General features: G+C 43.5%; 2 protein-coding genes across 2 annotated transcripts in view; one reads left to right on the forward strand and one right to left on the reverse strand.

Moving 5' to 3' along the window:
- Positions 1-9,094, forward strand: part of PGM5 (phosphoglucomutase 5) — a 190,231-nt gene extending 181,137 nt beyond the window's left edge. The window contains exon 11 of the mRNA XM_026001579.2: positions 7,565-9,094. Coding sequence (XP_025857364.1) covers positions 7,565-7,654 — 90 coding nt within the window. The 3' untranslated portion in view covers positions 7,655-9,094. The remainder of the gene's footprint in view (positions 1-7,564) is intronic.
- A 3,324-nt stretch (positions 9,095-12,418) lies between these two features.
- TMEM252 (transmembrane protein 252) lies at positions 12,419-18,619 on the reverse strand. Its single transcript, XM_026001578.2, has 2 exons — positions 18,302-18,619; positions 12,419-14,927 (listed from the first exon to the last, which is right to left on the reverse strand). The coding sequence occupies exons 1-2, from the start codon at positions 18,577-18,579 to the stop codon at positions 14,690-14,692; spliced, it is 516 nt and encodes a 171-aa protein (XP_025857363.1). The 5' UTR covers positions 18,580-18,619; the 3' UTR covers positions 12,419-14,689.
- Positions 18,620-18,854: the final 235 nt, after the last annotated feature.

Raw genomic sequence — 18,854 nt, forward strand, 5'->3', positions numbered from 1 at the left:
ATAGACTCCAGGAACTAAGGCCTGACATCTTGGGGGGCTGTTATTTTGCCCACCACAGAGAGTGAGACCCAGCCATCAAGAGTCTGACAACCATGCCAAGAGGGCCTGAGAATATCCTTGGAGGGATCTTCTGAGGCTTTTTTTTTTTTAAGATTTTATTTATTCATGAGAGACACACAGAGAGAGGCAGAGACATAGGCAGAGGGAGAAGCAGGCTCCATGCAGGGAGCCCGATGTGGGACTCAATATCGGGACCCCAGGATTATGTGCTGAGCCAAAGGCAGACACTCAACCACCAAGCCACCCAGGCATCCCAATCTTCTGAGACTTTTACATCAGGGCACCAGATGAATGAGTCTGGTCTGAAAAGCTTAGTGTGGTGAGACTGGGAACAGGTAGGAGTCTCCTGCTAGTCAGAGATGGCAGGTGACTGTGTTAAGGAGGGAGCAACGAGAAGAGGAGCAGTGAATGGATGGGGAGCCACTGTGGAAATATGACCGATGGGTTTGGCCACTGCTTGAAAGTGGGGGAGAGACAGAAAGACTCACCAAAGAGCACTTCTGGCCCAGCCATTGGAGAGATTAGTGGGATGTGCTGGTGCATCTGTGAGCTGAGTTGGTGAGGAAATTAATTTTAGTTCACAAGAAGTTTTGTTTTATAAGGAAAGAAGCTTTTTCTCACTGGTGGTAAAAGCTGAGCCATAGTCCCTCAAAATGGTCCAAGAGAAACATCATTTGGGGGAAGTTTATTGGATTAACGTAATTTTGTCTTGATTTGTTTTAAAATTTTGATTTATTTTAGAGCACAAAGAGACTGGGGTTAGCTCAAGAAATCCAAGGGAGGGTCCTGTCTTAGGGCCAGGTCCTAGAGACCAGACCTTGAGCAGAGTTATAGATTCAGGCCCCCCTGGCAGGAGTGAGTGAATAGTTACTTGAGAGATTATTGGGATTCACATCATTCTTTTCTCTCTACCAACTCTTTATTATTTCCCTCTGGTCTCTTTATTTTTTATTTTTCATAGTTTCTTGTAACTTTTTGTGATCTTTCTTACAACCCCTGGATTACCGTGGCCCCTTATACCCTCATGGTTAATTAATTATAACCTTGTGGTTAATTTCCCACTGCTAACTGGCTCGTTCTTTCATTACCTATCAGTTTAATCCCTGAGGGAAAGAATCTGATCAGCTGGTTCAGGTTTTGTCCCAGGCTGTCTGGCAGGTTGCTGGCCAGACTTTGATGGCTGCCTGAAGGTCAGGAACCCACTTCTGGTCCAGTCAGCAGGGGCAAGGGGATGTGTGATGCAAGCAAGAAAGCCAAGCCTTGAGCTGGAGCAAAGGGCTTGACAGGTACAAGAATCAGCACACCTTAGAGCAGGGTTTGCGAAGTGTGTTCCCAATACCCCCAACACAGCATCACCTGCAACTTGTTAGAAATGCACATTTTGGGGCCCCGACCTCAGACCTCTTGGATCAGGAACTTGAGGAGGGGGGACCAGCAGTCTGGGTTTTCACAGACCCTCCTAGTGATTCTGATGCACACTCAAGTTCAAGAACCATTGCCTTAAACTAAGCAAACAGCACAGGGACTAAAACCAAATGTTGGAGTGAAATCATTAGAGGAGGTCAGCCCATTCTGTGAGGGTGTTGATGCCAGCTGCCCCTAAGAATCTAAAGAAAGTGGCATTTGTTATAAATTCCTATTTTATTGATACTAGGAGATTCATGTCTTCCATTGGTGAATGATCTGCATTCTCTTGGCTTGTATTACCTGCCCCAAACAAGGAACTGGGATAAGTGTTGTTATTCCCATGCCCACCTCCCCACACCCTTACTTCCTTGATTGTCCAAATGGTCATCCTTCCTCAAGACCAGCCCAGCCCTGGGCTCCCTCCACGAATTCTGACAAATCTGGCTTAATAAGTGATTATGTTTTGTGTTTCCAGTTAGGGTTTTGTTTTTCTCAAAAAAAAGAAAAATCAGTTAACTATTGACTTTGAGTCTTGTGACATTCAGATCATTTACACCTCTCTTGTCTATTGCCCATTAGGGGAAGAAGTTCAGTTGGTTAGGAGCTTGTTTTTATGGCCCTAATTTACATGCACATGCATCAAAATCACCACCACAGCAACATAAAGTATGAGGAGATGGGAGAAAAAGTGAAAGGAAGAACTCTTTCTGTCCTTCCAGGGAGCAGGAACAGGTTAAAACCTAATACAGGACAGGGCTTAGGGTGAGGTCAGCTAGGTACAAAATTTAATGAGGCACCAAAAAAAAACCTCAGCAATCAAAACAAGTATTGCCATTAAAAAAATCAAAATCCAGGGATGCCTGGGTGGCTCAGCGGTTTAGTGTCGCCTTCGGCCCAGGGCGTGATCCTGGAGTCCCGGGATCGAGTCCCACATCAGGCTCCCTGCATGGAGCCTGCTTCTCCCTCTGCCTGTGTCTCTGCCTCTCTCTCTCTCTCTCTCTCTCTCTCTCTCTCTCATGAATAGAATCTTTAAAAAAAATAATAAAATCAAAATCAAAATCCATACAATTAAAAGCTATGATAAACAAAGTATCCAAATTTTAAACAGAGGCAGGCTCCAATTCACTCTTCATTCAGACTGCTAGGCTTGTTAAGTTGAAATGAAAACAAATATCCACCTGACTCTCCAAGACAGAGGAAGGACATCAGAGGCACAGTGCCAGATGGATACGTTGCCAACTCAGTTTTCCCCAAGAGGGGTGCTCACTGTTTCCTACTCTTGAGTGTAGAAAAACTAGGTCAAGTACTTCCTAGAAAAAAAGATGCTATATTCCTAATTGATTAAAGTCTCTATTAGTGTATTCTCCTAATTCGTGAAGAGTCATCTTGGGACTTCTAATACATTCACATAACCAGGAATGCGCTCCTTCCTCCCGTCCTTCTGTTTTCGATCAGTACAGACCAATCAGTCCTGTCTGACCCCTTGTCTGAGGTGGGACCTGCCTGGTGCCCCCGGTGACAATCCCACTGTTCTGTCATTTCTCCTCCTTGGCTCCTTTTATCCACTCTGTTTGTCCTGGCATTCCTCGAGTTCAGGATTGTGGGATGGAAAGAGCAGTAGAGGAGGTGATAGTGTGTTCTTAGCGCAGCTGCCAAGCATACGTGTGGTCCTGGGCTCATCATGACTCTCGGTGCTTCGGTTTCCTCATCTGTGACAAGAAGAACTCAAAACTAGATCATCCCATGCTCCTCTCTGCTTCTCAAGCTCTGTGCTTCCGGTTCCACCTCAGAAAGCTCACCTCCATGGGTTTCTAATTTTTAGCTCCTCATCTCACTCCGGATTCTGAGGGCCTTTCCAGTTGTTTCAGGGAAATTAATCTCCTCTCACTTTTTTCCATGGTGCATAGTGAATGATAGGAAAGGAGCATCTGGGATTCACGTGTACTCAAAGCTATGATTTCTTTTTTTAAGATTTTATTTATTTATTCATGAGAGACACACAGAGAGAGAGGTAGAGACATAGGCAGAGGGAGAAGCAGGCTCCCTGTTGGGAGCCCAATGTGGGACTCAGTCCCAGGACCCTGGGATCATGACCTGAGCCAAAGGCAGACACTCAACCACTGAACCACCCAGGTGCCCCCAAAGCTGTGATTTATAAAGAAAAACAGGACAGCAAAAATCCAGTGACCCTTCCACTTGCCCAGCACACCCTGCATGCTTGGTCACAGAAGTCTCTGTCTGCCTCCTCAGCTTCTTTTTACCAAGCTGAAATAGCATTCATTTATTCAACCAATATCCATTGAATACCTCCTAAGTAGCAGGCACCTTTCTAAGGCCTGAATTAAACAAAATTCCTGCCCTTGGTGGCATGACCACTTTTCTAGCGTTTATATACATTTGCAAATATTCTAGTATTTACTTTATATACTCAGGCAAGAAAAAAAAAGACATTGATTAATGATCCTTAACTTAATTCTAACTCGAAGTTTCCATTCCACAAGGCTGATGAAAATTTTAATCTTGGGCATTTTTAGGGACCTGTCCCAGAACTCCTTAGGATCAAACAAATATCTGAAGACTTTCTGGGTTGCTGGATAATGGTGAAAAGACCTCACTAGTGTTCATTCCATGGTGATCATCAATGATGTCCTTCTTCTCAATCCCTCGTGGTCCCTGGAGGGCAGATGGCACCACAGCTTCTGTGCTGTGTTGGCCTGGAGCTCTGTGCTCAGAGTAGAAGTTCCATGTTCAGTCTTTCTCATATGGACGTAAGTCCCACCCAAACCTTTTTCTCTGACATAATCAGGGCAAGGGACAAGTGCTTGATTCATGAATCCAGAAAGAGTTAAAAGAGGTAACTAAGTGCCTATTTTGACCATTGTATTTTCAGCACAAAACATATATAAATGTATATTTATTTGTCAGTCTTTTAATATTGACCCAAGACCTTTTTTGAATATGAGCACACTATTTGGTATTGTGATTGTCTTTCTTGAATAGATTCCTACTCATATTTCATCAGTCATGTTCACCTTTAATGTCTTTATAGTGAGTGGGAATTTAAAGACATTTGGGAAGTCATCTGAAGAAAGAATTTTCTAGACATTTTTTTTATTCCTCCTCAATATTTCACTGTATCTCACTCACATTAATTTCCCAGGATTAGCTAATTGCCATTATCTAGATTATTTTCAGAACATTCGACTTAATTTCCATAGAAAGAACTCTTCCTATGTATACTCACATCTCATTGGTTTACGTATTACATTTAATTACATATTCTGAATAACTAGTGTAACAGGTGTTAACATTTAGGCACAAACTTAACTGACTCCTGGAAATCACATAACTGCTGGAGGCAAAAGTAGGTGAGTGTATTAGAAAGTGATGTACTGGTTCACAGACAGCTCCTGTGCTGTGGACATCAATCAGGATGTTTTACAGAAGAAATGAAAAGCAGAGGTTTATCTACCAAGTTCAGTGGAAATCCTTTAAGAGAACTTCTGCAGGGTTTACAACATTGTTTAAAACTGTGCTTCCAAAAAATAAATAAATAAATATAAATAAATAAATAAATAAATAAATAAATAAATAAATAAATAAATAAATAAATAAAAAGCTGCTTCCAGGGGGATCCCTGGGTGGCTCAGCAGTTTAGCACCTGCCTTTGGCCCAGGGCATGATTCTGAAGTCCTGGGATCCAGTCCCGCATTAAGCTCCTGGCATGGAGCCTGCTTCTCCCTCTGCCTGTGTCTCTGCCTCTCTCTCTCTCTCTCTCTCTCTCTCTCTCTCTTTCTCTCTCTCTCATAAATAAATAAATAAAATCTTTTAAAAAAATAAAACTGTGCTGGGATCCCTGGGTGGCGCAGTGGTTTGGCGCCTGCCTTTGGCCCAGGGCGCGATCCTGGAGACCCGGAATCAAATCCCACATCGGGCTCCCGGTGCATGGAGCCTGCTTCTCCCTCTGCCTGTGTCTCTGCCTCTCTCTCTCTCTCTCTCTCTCTCTTTGACTATCATAAATAAATAAAAATTAAAAAAAAATTTTTTTAAATAAAAAAAATAAAAAAATAAAACTGTGCTTCCTTACCCTCTTGCCAATGGATACCGCCACTTAAAGTCTTTGATCTTGAAACACACAATGATGTGAAACAAATTGTGTCTTAATTTTCAGTTCTTGAAGTTTCAAATTCAATTTCATTGCATTTTCTTAAATAGATGGGATAAAGTTCATCTTTTTATTTGCCCTCCAGAACTTCAGTTAAAGTGATTGGTTTTTAACTTCATTCTCATTCTCCATCCTCATTTAACCTCTTTTATAGATGTTAATGAAGAGTTATATAGCTCCCCCAAAAGCTGGGGCAGGGGCGGTGAAGAGAAGAGAGGATGGGGAACGAAAGCCAATAATCTGATTTCCACACCCAATGGGTGCTTGGCTCCTAAAGAATCCAGATGCCCCTATGTAGGCATCACATGGAATATGGCCTTGCAAAATGTGTATAGGAAATTTTTCTGGGCATCAGGAGGGTTATTAAAAGAAAATAAAACTTTCTGTTTCTGTATATACTGTTCATGGATGCAGAACCAGAGGGAAATACAGTTTGCTTGTGCACTTGTAATGAAATGGCTCAAGATTCTTATCTCCCTTCTAGCTTCCAAGATTATATTCAAGTTCCTCCATCTAGTCATCTTCATAGAGTAAGATGATTTCATACATTTAGCCATTAATGTGTGAAACTACTGGGCTTGCCTCTAGAACAATCTATCCAAAGCACAAGTCTCACAGTATCACCTTTTAACTCTGAAAACTCCAGCATCTCTCCTTGCCTAATGAGTTAAATCCGTACACTTTGCACTGGCGTTTCTATCTCTCCAAACAAGGCTTGCTCACTTATTATTACTCAGGACTGCCGTGTATCTACACTCCACTCCCACCCTCCCTTCCAAAAATAACAGGCTTTCTTTTCCTCAACATGATATCTTTGTTTCTTCCCTTATGCTATATTTCCCAAACTTCTCTTCCATCAGTATCTTTGTCTTTAAATGGACTTCCATTGTTTTCACTTAAATCTACTTATTTATTATAGAAAGCGTGCACGTACATGAAAAGAAAACCCTGATATCCCTTGATAAATAAAAGTTCACGACAAAAATGAATTCAATAAGATATACAATGATATTACCTTCTAGCTAGGTGATGCTTGCCTGTGGCATGCTCTGTGTTGGTTCATGTGTTAAAGATTGGCCACCAACAGAGTTTCTCCTTGATGAAATTAGGAGGGTGGAAGAAGAATGGAAAATGGGGTGACTTTCTCATTCTTTTGTAGGTAATGCCAGGTCCATGAACCATCTAAAATAATCTCCTGTATCATTAATTTGTATGTGTATGTGTTCCACACTTTGGAAAACAATGATTTACTCTCATGAAATGAGAAGCAACTGGAGGGCAAGAAATTATTCTTTCCATGTCCTTTGCCTTTTTGAGAATCTACTCCTTAGGCCTCTAAACTGCCCTCCTTCTGGAGGACACTAATGTGTCTCATGAGTCACCATGTTATTTGATGGGAAGAAATGAGTAGATATTTCTGAGCATTAGCCAATGGGTTGGTCTGTTTTCTCTGAAAGTCAAGATAGTAGGTTCTGCAGGCCTCTGGTCCTAGGCTGGAGAATGAGTGTGTTTCCTTAAGTTCTTGTGCATATACATGTGTGGGTGGGGTGTACATGCTGTGGGGGTAGAGTAGCAGAGGAAGCCTGTGGGGTTCTCTGGACTTCCTTAGTTCATAAAGCTCTGTTCATGAAATGCCCTGATGCTCTGGCAGCCGGGCTGCTAGATTCCTATCTGAGATCAGTGTTTTGGGGGAGCTGGACAACCTCCGGAGACCATCTCCTCCCCTAACCACCCCCCACCCCACCCTACCCATTTCTCTCTCCTTTTATGGATGAGGAACCAGGGTCTAGGGAACAGGTGTCCCACCAGCAGTAACTCTGCCTTTCAGCTGCAAATTGGAGTTGAATCCAGATGCCTGCAACAGAAACCAATCCCAGTGGTCCTCCTGTGACTGATGTGAGTTGTTCACAGACTTTTCCCTTCCTTTTCCAGGCTGTGCTGAGTCCTCTTATTGCCATCGCGCTGAAAATATCCCAGATTCATGAGAGAACTGGCCGGAGGGGCCCCACCGTCATCACTTGAATGGAGGAAAGATCAGTCACCAGGGCCAAAAGAGAGCGCTTGGCGGGAGACACTTCACCCATGCCTTCTTGCTACCTTTTTGTGCCTTTTATGACTTTGAAACACACACACACACACACACACACACACACACACACACGATAATTTGCTGGTGGTGGGTGGGGGGAGGGAAGAGAACAAAAAAATCTGTTTTCTTAGGTTTGGGTCAATTCCTCCAAATGCAACAGGGTGTTCAATTGCCTGTTAAAGCTGCACTATCATTTGGTATCTATATTCTATCACACAAAGGAACCTCACCTTTTGAGAAAGAGTAAGTAGGCCAGGAACATGTCCATCACGGCGTCTGCGCATCGCTGGCATTAGGTGAGAAAGGTTCTGAACTCATGCACAGAGCGCAGCACCGGAATTAAGCTTACCCCAAGCCACGAGTGCTGCTGGGCAGACCAAGGAAGACTGTCCTCCTCTGCGTGGTGGAGGACCTAGCTTTTCATCCTGGGTCAGGTGTCCCAGGGGGGAAGGCTGTGCAACTCCTAAGGGCGCACCTCATGGCTGCTAGCCACCGGAGGGCCCACTCCCCCACCTTCTGACCTCTTGGGAGTCCCCGTGCCACCTTCCCTCACATCTTTGGAAGCATTCTGCAGATCACCATGGCACACTTTCAATGAAACATATCAAAGGGTGTTTTCCTCTCTTATTTTGTAAATATTATTATTTTAGCTCTTAAGCTGGCTGCATTCCTTCAGATTCAGCCATTCAGGGCACAGGTGGGAAGCAGTTTCTTGGCAGGACTCAGCAGATGAATGCCTCCCATTTCAGCAGCCCTCCCTTGACGACATCATGGAGGGTGATACAGGGGTTTATATTAATTCCTCCCTCGAAGACAAAATACCACCATATCTGCTGTCTCTCTGACTTTCTCTCCACTCTCTTATCTCCCAGTAAGGGCCAAGTTTAAAGTAATCATTTGGACACAGTTCAGGATCTTAATAGCAGTGGCTGTAGAAGGAGATGATGAAATGCTGGAAAAATAGAGTACTTGTTGGAAGAAGACCTTATTGGTGGTAGTTAAGGGCTTGATAAGAGGGAAGGGAGGGTGGGACCCCTGTGAGAAACTAGAAGGTCACAACTGGCTTTCTTTGCCCAGGAGAAGGATACTGCAGCTCTAGCAGCCTTTATCTGCACTCAGCCGGGACACTCGGTGTGGGACCTGTTTGTGTATGTTTTGCTTCCTTGGGAACGACACTCTCACTTACCCTGTTGTTAGCACAGATGACGTGGTGCTCTTTGTGAAGCAAGGTGGTATTGCTGTAGTCAGGATGAGCGCAAGCAGGGAGACGTTCCCAGGAAGGAATCTGTGTCCACTCTCTATCTCTGCTTCTGTCAGAAACTTACTAGGATATGTAGTAGCCAATAAAAAAGAAATTCCTGATTTCAACCCTACGCATGGACTGTGGATTTCTGTTTGATTGTTTTGCCATTAGTGGTCACATTTTGATAAGTCTGTCTTTCAGAACACTTGCAAGGGCTGGCTTTCGTTGTTAGGACCTGGGAATTTATTATATAAATGGAACCAGAAAAGGCAGATTACTCACAACTGCCTTTGGGAGTCAGCAGAAACTAAATTGGCAGCTGGTCTTTGATCGTAAGTATCTTTGTTTCCTAATCATAGAGGGTGGCTTTGAGCAGAGATTCTAAAGTGGAATTTATCAGCAACGAATGTAATTTTCCTTAAAGCTTTGGTTCTCAACAGCTTTAAGTGGTGGTCTGTGACAGCCATCCCTTCACTACTCGGTTCTGTGTGGGTCCACACAGCCGGATGCATTATCAGGCTTAGCTCTCAGTCAGAAAATATGTATTTTTTTCTTAAATTGCTGAACTTTTAATCACTTCTAACTTCAAAGGTCAAATATAAGGTAATCCTCATTTAAAAACTCTGTTTTTATTACCAGCAAGTGCATCCAGCAGCCTGAGTATACCTTCATTCATTCATTCATGCATGCATGCATGCATTTAACAAACACTGATTTAACAACTACTCTATGCAGAGTCCTGTTTTTGGTGTAGCGAGGAGATGTATAAAACACTATTCCTGCTCCTAGGAGTTTTTAATTTGGGAACAGGAGGCTATAACATACTCAAAGAAGCAGGAGGACATGAATGTTACCGTAGAGGCATGAACAACATGTTATGGGAACACACAGAGGTATTGACTCTGAGATGGCAGGACACTAGGCACTTGATGGGTTTCCCAACAAGTGGAATTTCCTGAGACTTGTAATCATTTACATTATTTTACCAGGGGTCAATGTAGCCAGACCAAAGACTAGGAATTGAGAGGTAGGATGGCTGGAGAGGAGGCTTGCATTGGGTCTAGTGAGAGGGTGGCATGGATGAGAGGTTGGAGGAGCCAGTGTTATAAATATCAAGCAGAGCACATGTTTGGGTCCAGCTATGGAAAGAAGCAGCTGCACGGCCACCTATTTTTACAGAGCTTTTCCTCAGCGAGGTTGCCAAGGGGAAGGTCCTGTTGTGGCTCTAGAATCCAGCCTTTCTCTCTGGAACCTGCTCAAATGCACATTGCCAAGGTATTATTTCTGCTTTACGTAAAATCCAAGCTTCTCTTGCTGAGCTATACATGCATGTCCTCTGGCCTTCTCAAGAGAGTTGAAAGACAGGAAGTCACTCTTCTGCACGTAATGGTCTTTATGTCTTAAAGATGAAGCTCCAGCCACCAGAGTTTCTTAAGAGTAAATGACTGGAACGATCTGAGAATTTTGTGGGGACCACAGGAGACAATCATAGAGGAGACCGTGGATGGAATGTGGCAATTGTCAGAGCCACTTTTGTGATCGACTAATATTGAAGGGTTCATTCACTATACCATGTGCCCCCAGGATGGTGACAAGCAACAATATGTATAGGCCAGTGGTTCTAACCAGCGCAGCACCTCTACCCACCCAAGGGGTGTTCAGAAATGTGTGTGTATACATGCCAGAGAGGCATTTAAGGGAGGGGACCACAGATTCTAAATATCCTACCAGGTGTAGCCAGTCCCTTAGAATGAAAAATTGTTTTGCTCATTCATGATTCTTAGGTTTATTAACTGACTTGAAAATGGCAGGCAGCCATTATTAAAATGAGATCATTTATCAGGTCTTACTGATCCAAGGTACAGCCTATATCCGCAGTATTTACAGAACAAATAGTTTTTGTGTGGCATCTCAGACTGAAGGGCTTGGACATGACCCGAAGGATTTCCACACAGGAAGCCTCAGATTGATGACCAGCCCCACGGCGGCACATTGGGCTGACAGTTGGCTGTGCTGAGCCTGTGTTCTCTGCAGATCATACAGTCAATGATAGGGATAGTGGTGTGGTGACTTCTGATTGGTCAGCTGTGGGTCATTGTAAGGCATGGGATTTACTTCGGCAGTAATATCCACTAGCCATGGCAGGTGTGAGGGAATTTGTAAAGCACCTACGGGAACTGATAGTGACATAACAGGTGACTCCATTTTATTGCTTGATCACGCACTGGGTACTCTTGAAACATGTGCACACTGACATCCCAGACACCTGCCTTAAGGAATGTCCTTTCTTGAGTGCAGAAGGGCCTGAGAAATCGTGTACCTTTTGAAATGATGTAACTGCCAGTAAATCAGTGTTTGGCCTTTCAACGGTTACAAACAGCAAGAGATTATCAGAGGCAGCAGAGCTTAGCAGATGCCTGTTCCACTCCAACCAGCTGGAGTCCTTATCGGTGGAAATGGCTCATGCAGTTGACAGCCCATTTGGTATGTGAATCAGTCTGACCTGTCATGGAAAATTATAGAACCTGGTGAAGATATGCATTATAAACTCAAGTCTTTATCATTTTTTCATGTCTTTTAGCACCTAGTACGTGACCTGCAATATAGGTGAGCTGGGGAGATTCCTCATCAAAGACTGTGTGTTTAAATAGGATCTTGAAGGATGGGTAGAGTTGCCAGAAAAAGTACTTGTGAGTTTCAGAGCAGAGAGGTAAAAAATACACATGCTACATCTTGGATATGCAAAGGATGCAGCATTATGTATTCTATAACTAACCTTGTCCTGCTCACCTTCTGGGGGTTGGAAGGAGTACTTAAAGCTGCCTGTCAGAGAGACCTTATAAGATTAAAATCCTGGAGTGCCGTCATCTCTGAGAATTTCCCTTCATCATTGACAGGTGAGCCAACCAATCCCATTTCAGAAAAGGGAATGAGCAAGGACTGTAGTGAATGTTTGCCTCTTCTCCACTCACTTGTAATTTTTGTGTTCTCCTTGCCATTCAGGGAATCATGGTTCTCATCCCTCACCCCTAATTTTACCATAAATTTAAGGAGGAAGATGGGATACAAGGTCTACCTCCTTGAGTAAGTCCCCTAGGGCTGGCCAATGAATTAAGCACAGCAGAATGCTTTTGTTCTGACTTGCCCAGTGGGTTTTAATTGCTAGGCCTCTCAAAAGTAGAATTTGTTTGGAGTTGACACTCCCGTCCTTGATGCTTGCTTCAGGGTACATCTGTTTTTTAAAAAAGCAATAGCTGTCTGGGAGCAGTACTTCTTTTCAAAAAGCACCTGGCTTATCTTCTGAATCAATAGTTGATGCTCAGTAATGTTTGGGTTTTCAAAAAGATTAACTCATCTGGATGCTGTGTTAGTTCCACATGGAGAATCAAACCTTGACTTATGTTCCCCTATTGATTTTTTTTCTGATACAAAACAGAGATGAAAGAGAAGAAAGTTTATGTACAAAATTTATTGCAGTAAAAAGATCAAAACAATTTTCGTATGTAAACCAAAATTAACATGTCTTATATGACTACCAGAAGTTGGAAAAACCACCTATTACAAATGCAAACTCTGGATGAAAGCCCAATGACAGAATTTGTTCTGGCCCGTGGATGTGCTGAGACCCCAGAGATCTCAGGATAACAGTCTTGGTAGAGGGCTGGAAAGAGAGTTCAAGAGAGAAATAATACATTGCACTGCTAATAAATGATCACCTTCCCATTGGACAACCATGAGTGACCTTCATATCCAATTATACCTTTGATGTCAAGGATTCAAATCATGGGTGCCCAAATGTATGTTTCATATAAAGGGACCAGGACTTCCTTTTGTGTGGCTTCCTGTGTATTTGCCAGGATATGAGTAATCTGTGTGCTCAGCAAAAATGGGAAGAGGAGGCCATGGAGGTCTCATTCCATCTCGACAACCTTCTTCCTCCCTGAAAGCTCTTCATCCTTGCCATCACTGTCCAAATCTCCCTCTGCCCCTTCCCTGAGGGCTGCCTGTTACCAATAGGAGCCTCCTTTCATCTTAGATAGAATGATCAGAGAGAATGAAACCACAGAGAGGTGAGGGCCAAGCTCCTAGGCAGAAAACATGGAGGGAGTATTTACATTTTAAAAGAGAACCCTATTCTATGTCAACTATACCTTAATGAAAAAGTTTAAAACCTTGTTTATATTAAGAAAAAATAAAAAGAGAATCCTAAAGGAAGATCTCTGGCTTCCCCAAGGGCTGTAAGGTATTGCACAGTGCTGGGGCTCCTCTTCCTGTTAGGGTCCACTTTCTGAAGCTGGAGAGAAGACTAAACAGCTCCGTGGGAGAAGGGAGGGAAGACAGGGTTAATCTAGCACAAATGTTTGAAGTAAATACATCCTCTCATGCCCTTCTGTGGACGCTGCTTCACCCTACTGGCAACAAACGTATGCTATGGGCAAAGTTTCTTCTTAACACCTCAAAGTCTCAGTTTATACGTCTGTAAAAGGGGAATAACCATTGCACTTATTTCTGAAGGGTATGATGAGGGCTAAATAAAAAGCATAAAAGGTTCATGGCACAGAGCCCATCATATAAGAGACATTCCATAGCTATTAAATAATAATCCCAGCACAAATTCCTCACTTGATTGAGGAAGAAACTGAGGCTCAGAGAGATGAAGATTTTTGTCCAAGCTCTAATGCATCTCTTCCCACCACCTTTCCACCTGACATGTCCTCTCGTGTTAAAACATGTAATAAAGTACAACAAAGCTGAAGAGGAGCCAGTGGGTCTTAAGATAAATGTCCCAAGTCTACAAATGTGTGGGTCTGAATCTTGAGACACAAAGAATTTTCTGTTAAGGATCAAAGTACTACAATACAGTCTCCTTTCTAAAGATCTGCAGTGGGGGATTTGTTGAAATATACATTTCATATATATTTTAATGTCTTTCAAGATTTATGTCAAAATCTATATTAATGCCACCTATGGCTAGTATAGTTTCCCTCCCTAAATTCTGTGTTTTTATGAATTTTTAAGTATTCTATCTGTTCAACTTGAGTCTCTAAGAAATCTCATCATCTCTGCTTGTACAACCATCCCGTTTTTAAGATATTCATTGAAAACTTTGTGTTCGAGCCATTTTGAAAGGAAATATTACAGTTGTTTTCCACATAAAAATAAAATACACATAACTTAAAAAGTAATACAAGTAATATTCACGGCTTCCAAGAGCACATCTCCCACAACGTGAACTACAGTGTCACTCTGGAAATATGGAGAGAACTATGAAACCAGCCAACAAAAGCTGCAAATTAAACCACACTGATCCTTCGTTTCCAGCACACTCTCCATTTGTGATTGTTGGGTGATGTGGTACCTGAAGGCGCACGGCTGGCTGCCCCAAGAGCAGCACCTCTTCCTCCCCACTGGGGGCTGAGGTGATGGGAGGGGGTTGAGAGTCAAAGGCCTCTTGGAGCAGAGCTACAAAATTGGTCCCCGAAACCCACCTGGGCTGGGATTAGCGCAAATCCGTTGAAATGTTGTTGGCTGCTGCCGGCTCCTTCTGGGGTCCCCATGGGCCTAGCACATCTGTGGAACTGCATGACATCCACAGCATCTCCTCGGCAAGTGCTCCTGGGGGTTATGGAAGACACTTTCCCTCCCATAGTCTGGTGCCTGCATTTATTATTATCAAGCCTAACCCATGAGGGTGCATCACGAGCGCAAGGAAGTGTCCCCTGCTTCAGCATCCTCGGCTTTGCCTCTCAGCATCCTGTAATGGTGTGGCTGCCGGCACCCCACCTGCTACAGACTGCTCGTAGGAAGGGGGAGCCTCTGGGTGGGCATCAGCTGCGTCCTCAAATTCCAGGCCCAGCTCTGTGTACAGTGGTGGAGGAATATCTGAGACTTCTCCCTCTGTAGGACAGGGTTGCTTCTCAGCATCAAGACTCTCTTCATATGCAGGAGGGTAGAAATCTGGCCTGGAGATCAAAATGCCACAAACATACATGTGTTATTTAAGTGGTTAATGCCAAAGAGGCATATGCCTGCCTCTCTCAAATCACATTGTGTGAAGTGAAACTGTTAAGAAACATTGATTTTGAAACAGATGTACTTCTTCCCTGGCATCACCAGTTTTTTTTTTTTTTTTTTAAATGTGCTGCTCTTCCAGCAAAACCTTCCTTATCAGCCATTGGATATGTGCCTCTCTCGTCCTATTTTTCCCAGTGGGTTATTCCAAGCTCTTGCCTCTCTCTCCCTCATGGGAACCAGGGACTTTCAGCATGAGATCGTTATCAGGGAGAGAGACACAGGGGGCACCTAGGCTGTGCAACCTCCTTCCACCCAGTTAGTCCATTCGCATCCGTGACCCCATTCACACGCACCTCATTTTCGACTCAGTTGTGCTGTCTCATATCCTCCTAGCCAATAAAATAATGAATGAAAACCAATGTATAAGCTTGTCAAAAATCACTGTATACACCTGAGCCTAATGTATGTTGTGCGTCAGCTACACCGATAAAACATTTACTCAAAAATCTAGCTCTGGGCTGTCTCCTCAAATGTATCAGCTGCTTCTCTCTTTCTTCTCACTCTTTCAAGTCTCAGCAACTGGTTTCCAAAAAAACATACTCATTTCTCAAACCATTTCTACCAACAACTTCACATAGATTTCACTTGCAGCTCTTTGCAGGCCAATAGGCCAATGACGAAAGGAGCCATTCACGCCAAAGGTGATGTATTCACTGGTCATCTTGCCCCATGTTGCTAATTGCTAAATCCTTCTGGCCTCTCCATCATGAATGGGACAGGGGTGGTGTGAGATGAGGAAGAAAGAGGGTGAGCTTGATGGAGTTGTGTATTTATAGAGCGAATTCCTTAGTGCCCGCAGGGAGTGTTTGTGGTGTGTAACCACAACAGAACAGAGCCTGCCACTTGTAGCCACAGCTCCATCCCAAATATTACCAGGCGCAAAGCCAGATAGCTGAAGGAACGGTCTACTGTACGGCATAAATCTCAGCCTTCCCTCAAAATAGCTAAGGCAGTGTCATGGGACACACATATAAAGACATTAAAGACAGAAAGGTGAGCTGTTCCCTGGAGCGACTTGAGAGGCTCCAGGGTGACTGCCACCTGCCCCTAAATCCCATCCAGCTCTCCCAGTCCCATTGGCACATGCCAGTTCATATTCTCAGTGCCCGAGTTCCACCATTGCAGACTCACTGGCTCTGATACCTCAATGTGGGTTCCCATCTTGAATGCAAATGCTTCTGAGAAATGCAACTCTTCCCTAACTGACTTCCTGGTCATTCTGTGTAGGCCAGGCATCTACTAGATGCAGCAGGAAGATGTCCATATCACAGATCCCTTTGAAATAATTCAGCACGGTGTGAGGCTATGCATGTGTTAGTAAATTTAATAACTTCCTCCTATAGGAGGCAATCAGCTACTCTTAGCAGGGATTCACATTCTAAAGGCAATCATCTAACATTTAAGAAAAAAAAATCACTCAAGAAGCATCATCCATAATCACCTTAGTCATCTTAATCTTTTATCAAACCCAAAGATCTTGCTAGTTAGTATAGTAAGTATTGGAAATGGGGTTTAGTTATTGTAATTAGTATCTTATTAATGAGCATAATAATGTCAAAAATCAACTGTCATGGGTAAAATTATTTACATTCAAGATACATGGAGTAGCTAAGATATTTTAGATGAAGAGGGCAAAAGAATTTAGGAGTCCTGCAGCCTGTACCTGGAAGATGATGCCTGAAGTTTTATCCCTAAATGGTCTTGGGTCAGCCAAGAATTAGGAGGGTTTAAGTTGTCTGATACTGACCATAAGGTGAACTGAATTTTGATTTATTGTAATGAAATATATGTGACATTAGGTTTACTGCTGTAGCCATTTTATTTTTTTTTTAATTTTTTATTTATTTATGATAGTCACACAGAGAGAGAGAGAGAGATAGGCAGAGACATAGACAGAGGGAGAAGCAGGCTCCATGCACCGGGAGCCCGAAGTGGGATTCGATCCCGGGTCTCCAGGATCGCGCCCTGGGCCAAAGGCAGGCGCCAAACCGCTGTGCCACCCAGGGATCCCTGCTGTAGCCATTTTAAAGGTACAGATCAGTAGCATTGAGTACATCCACACTGATAAGCAACCTTCACCATTCTCCCTCTCCAAAACTTTTCCATTACCCCAAATTGAAACTCTCTACTCAGTAAACACTAAGTTCCCATTCTCTCCTCCCCACTGCCCCCAATAACTGGTTTGCTTTCTGGCTCTGAATTTCACTACTCTAGCTATCTCATATAAGTGGAATCATGCAGTATTTGTCTTTTTGTGTCTGGCTTCTTTTGCTCAGTATAATGTTTTCAGGGGTCACCCATGCTGTAGCATGTGTCAGAATGCCCTTCCTTCTCATGGCCAAATAATATTTCATCATATGGGTAGACCACACTTTGTTTATCCATTCATCCACTGGACGACCCATGGGTTGTTTACACCTTTTGGCTATGAACACTGGTGTACAAAGATCTGTAGAAGTTCCTACTTTTAATTCTTTTGTCCACTTACCCAGGAGTAGAATTGCTGGATCAAATGGCAATTCTATATTTAACCTCCATACCATTTTCCATAAAATGATTGCACTATTTTCCATTCTCACCAGCAGCGCACAAGGTTTTGGATTTTGTGTATTCTTGCTAACACTTGCTGTTTCTGTGAGGTTGTTTTTTTTTTTTTTTAAGTAAGAGCCATCATAATGGGTATGAGGTGGTCAGGTTAACTGAATTACCTCTGGAATATGACTTGTCTTGCGTTAAATAAATCTCTCAGGCAAGGTGTGATGAGAACACCTAGAAAGGTGGTAAGCTGGGACCTCACTGAGTTCATGGAGAGATTGCAGGACTAATGCAATACCTGCTTGTTCATTTGTTGTGGGCCAGAACCTGGTCTGGAACTTGCTTTCCATATAACCTGGTAGCCAGGTTATGGGGAATAATAACTCGCCACCACCTGCTTCTAAAGACAGCTTCCACCATACAACAAGAGAACCTGAGTTGGGCCTCTTCTATTGGCTTAGGTAGGTTTTCAGTGGAGGGAGATGTTGTTTTTCAGGTAGAAATCCCCTCTCAGTTCATGGTTTTCCCCAGCACCATTCTTCCTAAGGACTAACTCCAGAGTAATTTCCCGACAGGAAAGCTTCAGTTCTAGACCTACAGCCCCCTGCAGGACGTGCTCCACATATTGCTCCACATCTTGCTCCACAATGGGGTTAGGTTCATTCTGCTTTTCCAGAATTCAGTCCCATTGCAACCCTCCTCCATCCTCTGGCCTCTCAGCACATACCTGTCGACAGTGGCCAGGGGCAGTGCCCCATGAGAAAGATGTCTTCTGAGCACATGGGTGAACACTCCTTTGCTTTTACTTGCCTGGCGGTAGGTGCTCCAGAAAATTCCACTCAGGAGGATCACAAACCCCAGTGGCAGAAGCATATAGGCCAGGATCAGTTTCCCTCGACAGTTGAATATTGATCCTGAGGAAATGAAGAAGGCCCCCAGGCAGATCATCAGGAAGCCCATCAAGAGGGCAAAGGCACAGAAAACTAGACCCATTCTGTTTTGCATCCCAGCTCCTTTGGAACGCTTCCACTCCCCTGCTTCCTTGCTCAGAGACAATGCTCTCATTAGCCAGCTTGGAGCTTTATATGCTCTGGGACCAACTGGCCTTTGGACAATTAAGTGAAGCAGGCACTTAGAAGCTATTCATTAACCACTGAAAGTTACCGTAATATCCTTGGAGGATTAACCTAAAAACAGCATTGTGTAAGGCAGGGAGGAGTGGCTTCTCATTGCTGGCTTGCTCTTCTGAGCTGGGTAGGACCCTTAGCCAACCCCAGGTA

This window comes from Vulpes vulpes, chromosome 1 (genome assembly GCF_048418805.1).
Source record: "Vulpes vulpes isolate BD-2025 chromosome 1, VulVul3, whole genome shotgun sequence".
NCBI lineage: Eukaryota > Metazoa > Chordata > Mammalia > Carnivora > Canidae > Vulpes > Vulpes vulpes.

Excerpts from the sequence above, each read along its gene's own strand:
- TMEM252 (XM_026001578.2), bottom strand. The coding sequence starts at position 18,579 with ATGCAAAACAGAATGGGTCTAGTTTTCTGTGCCTTTGCCCTCTTGATG. Across the intron at positions 14,928-18,301 it reads CCCCTGGCCACTGTCGACAG|GCCAGATTTCTACCCTCCTG; the intron begins GTATGTGCTGAG and ends TTTGATCTCCAG.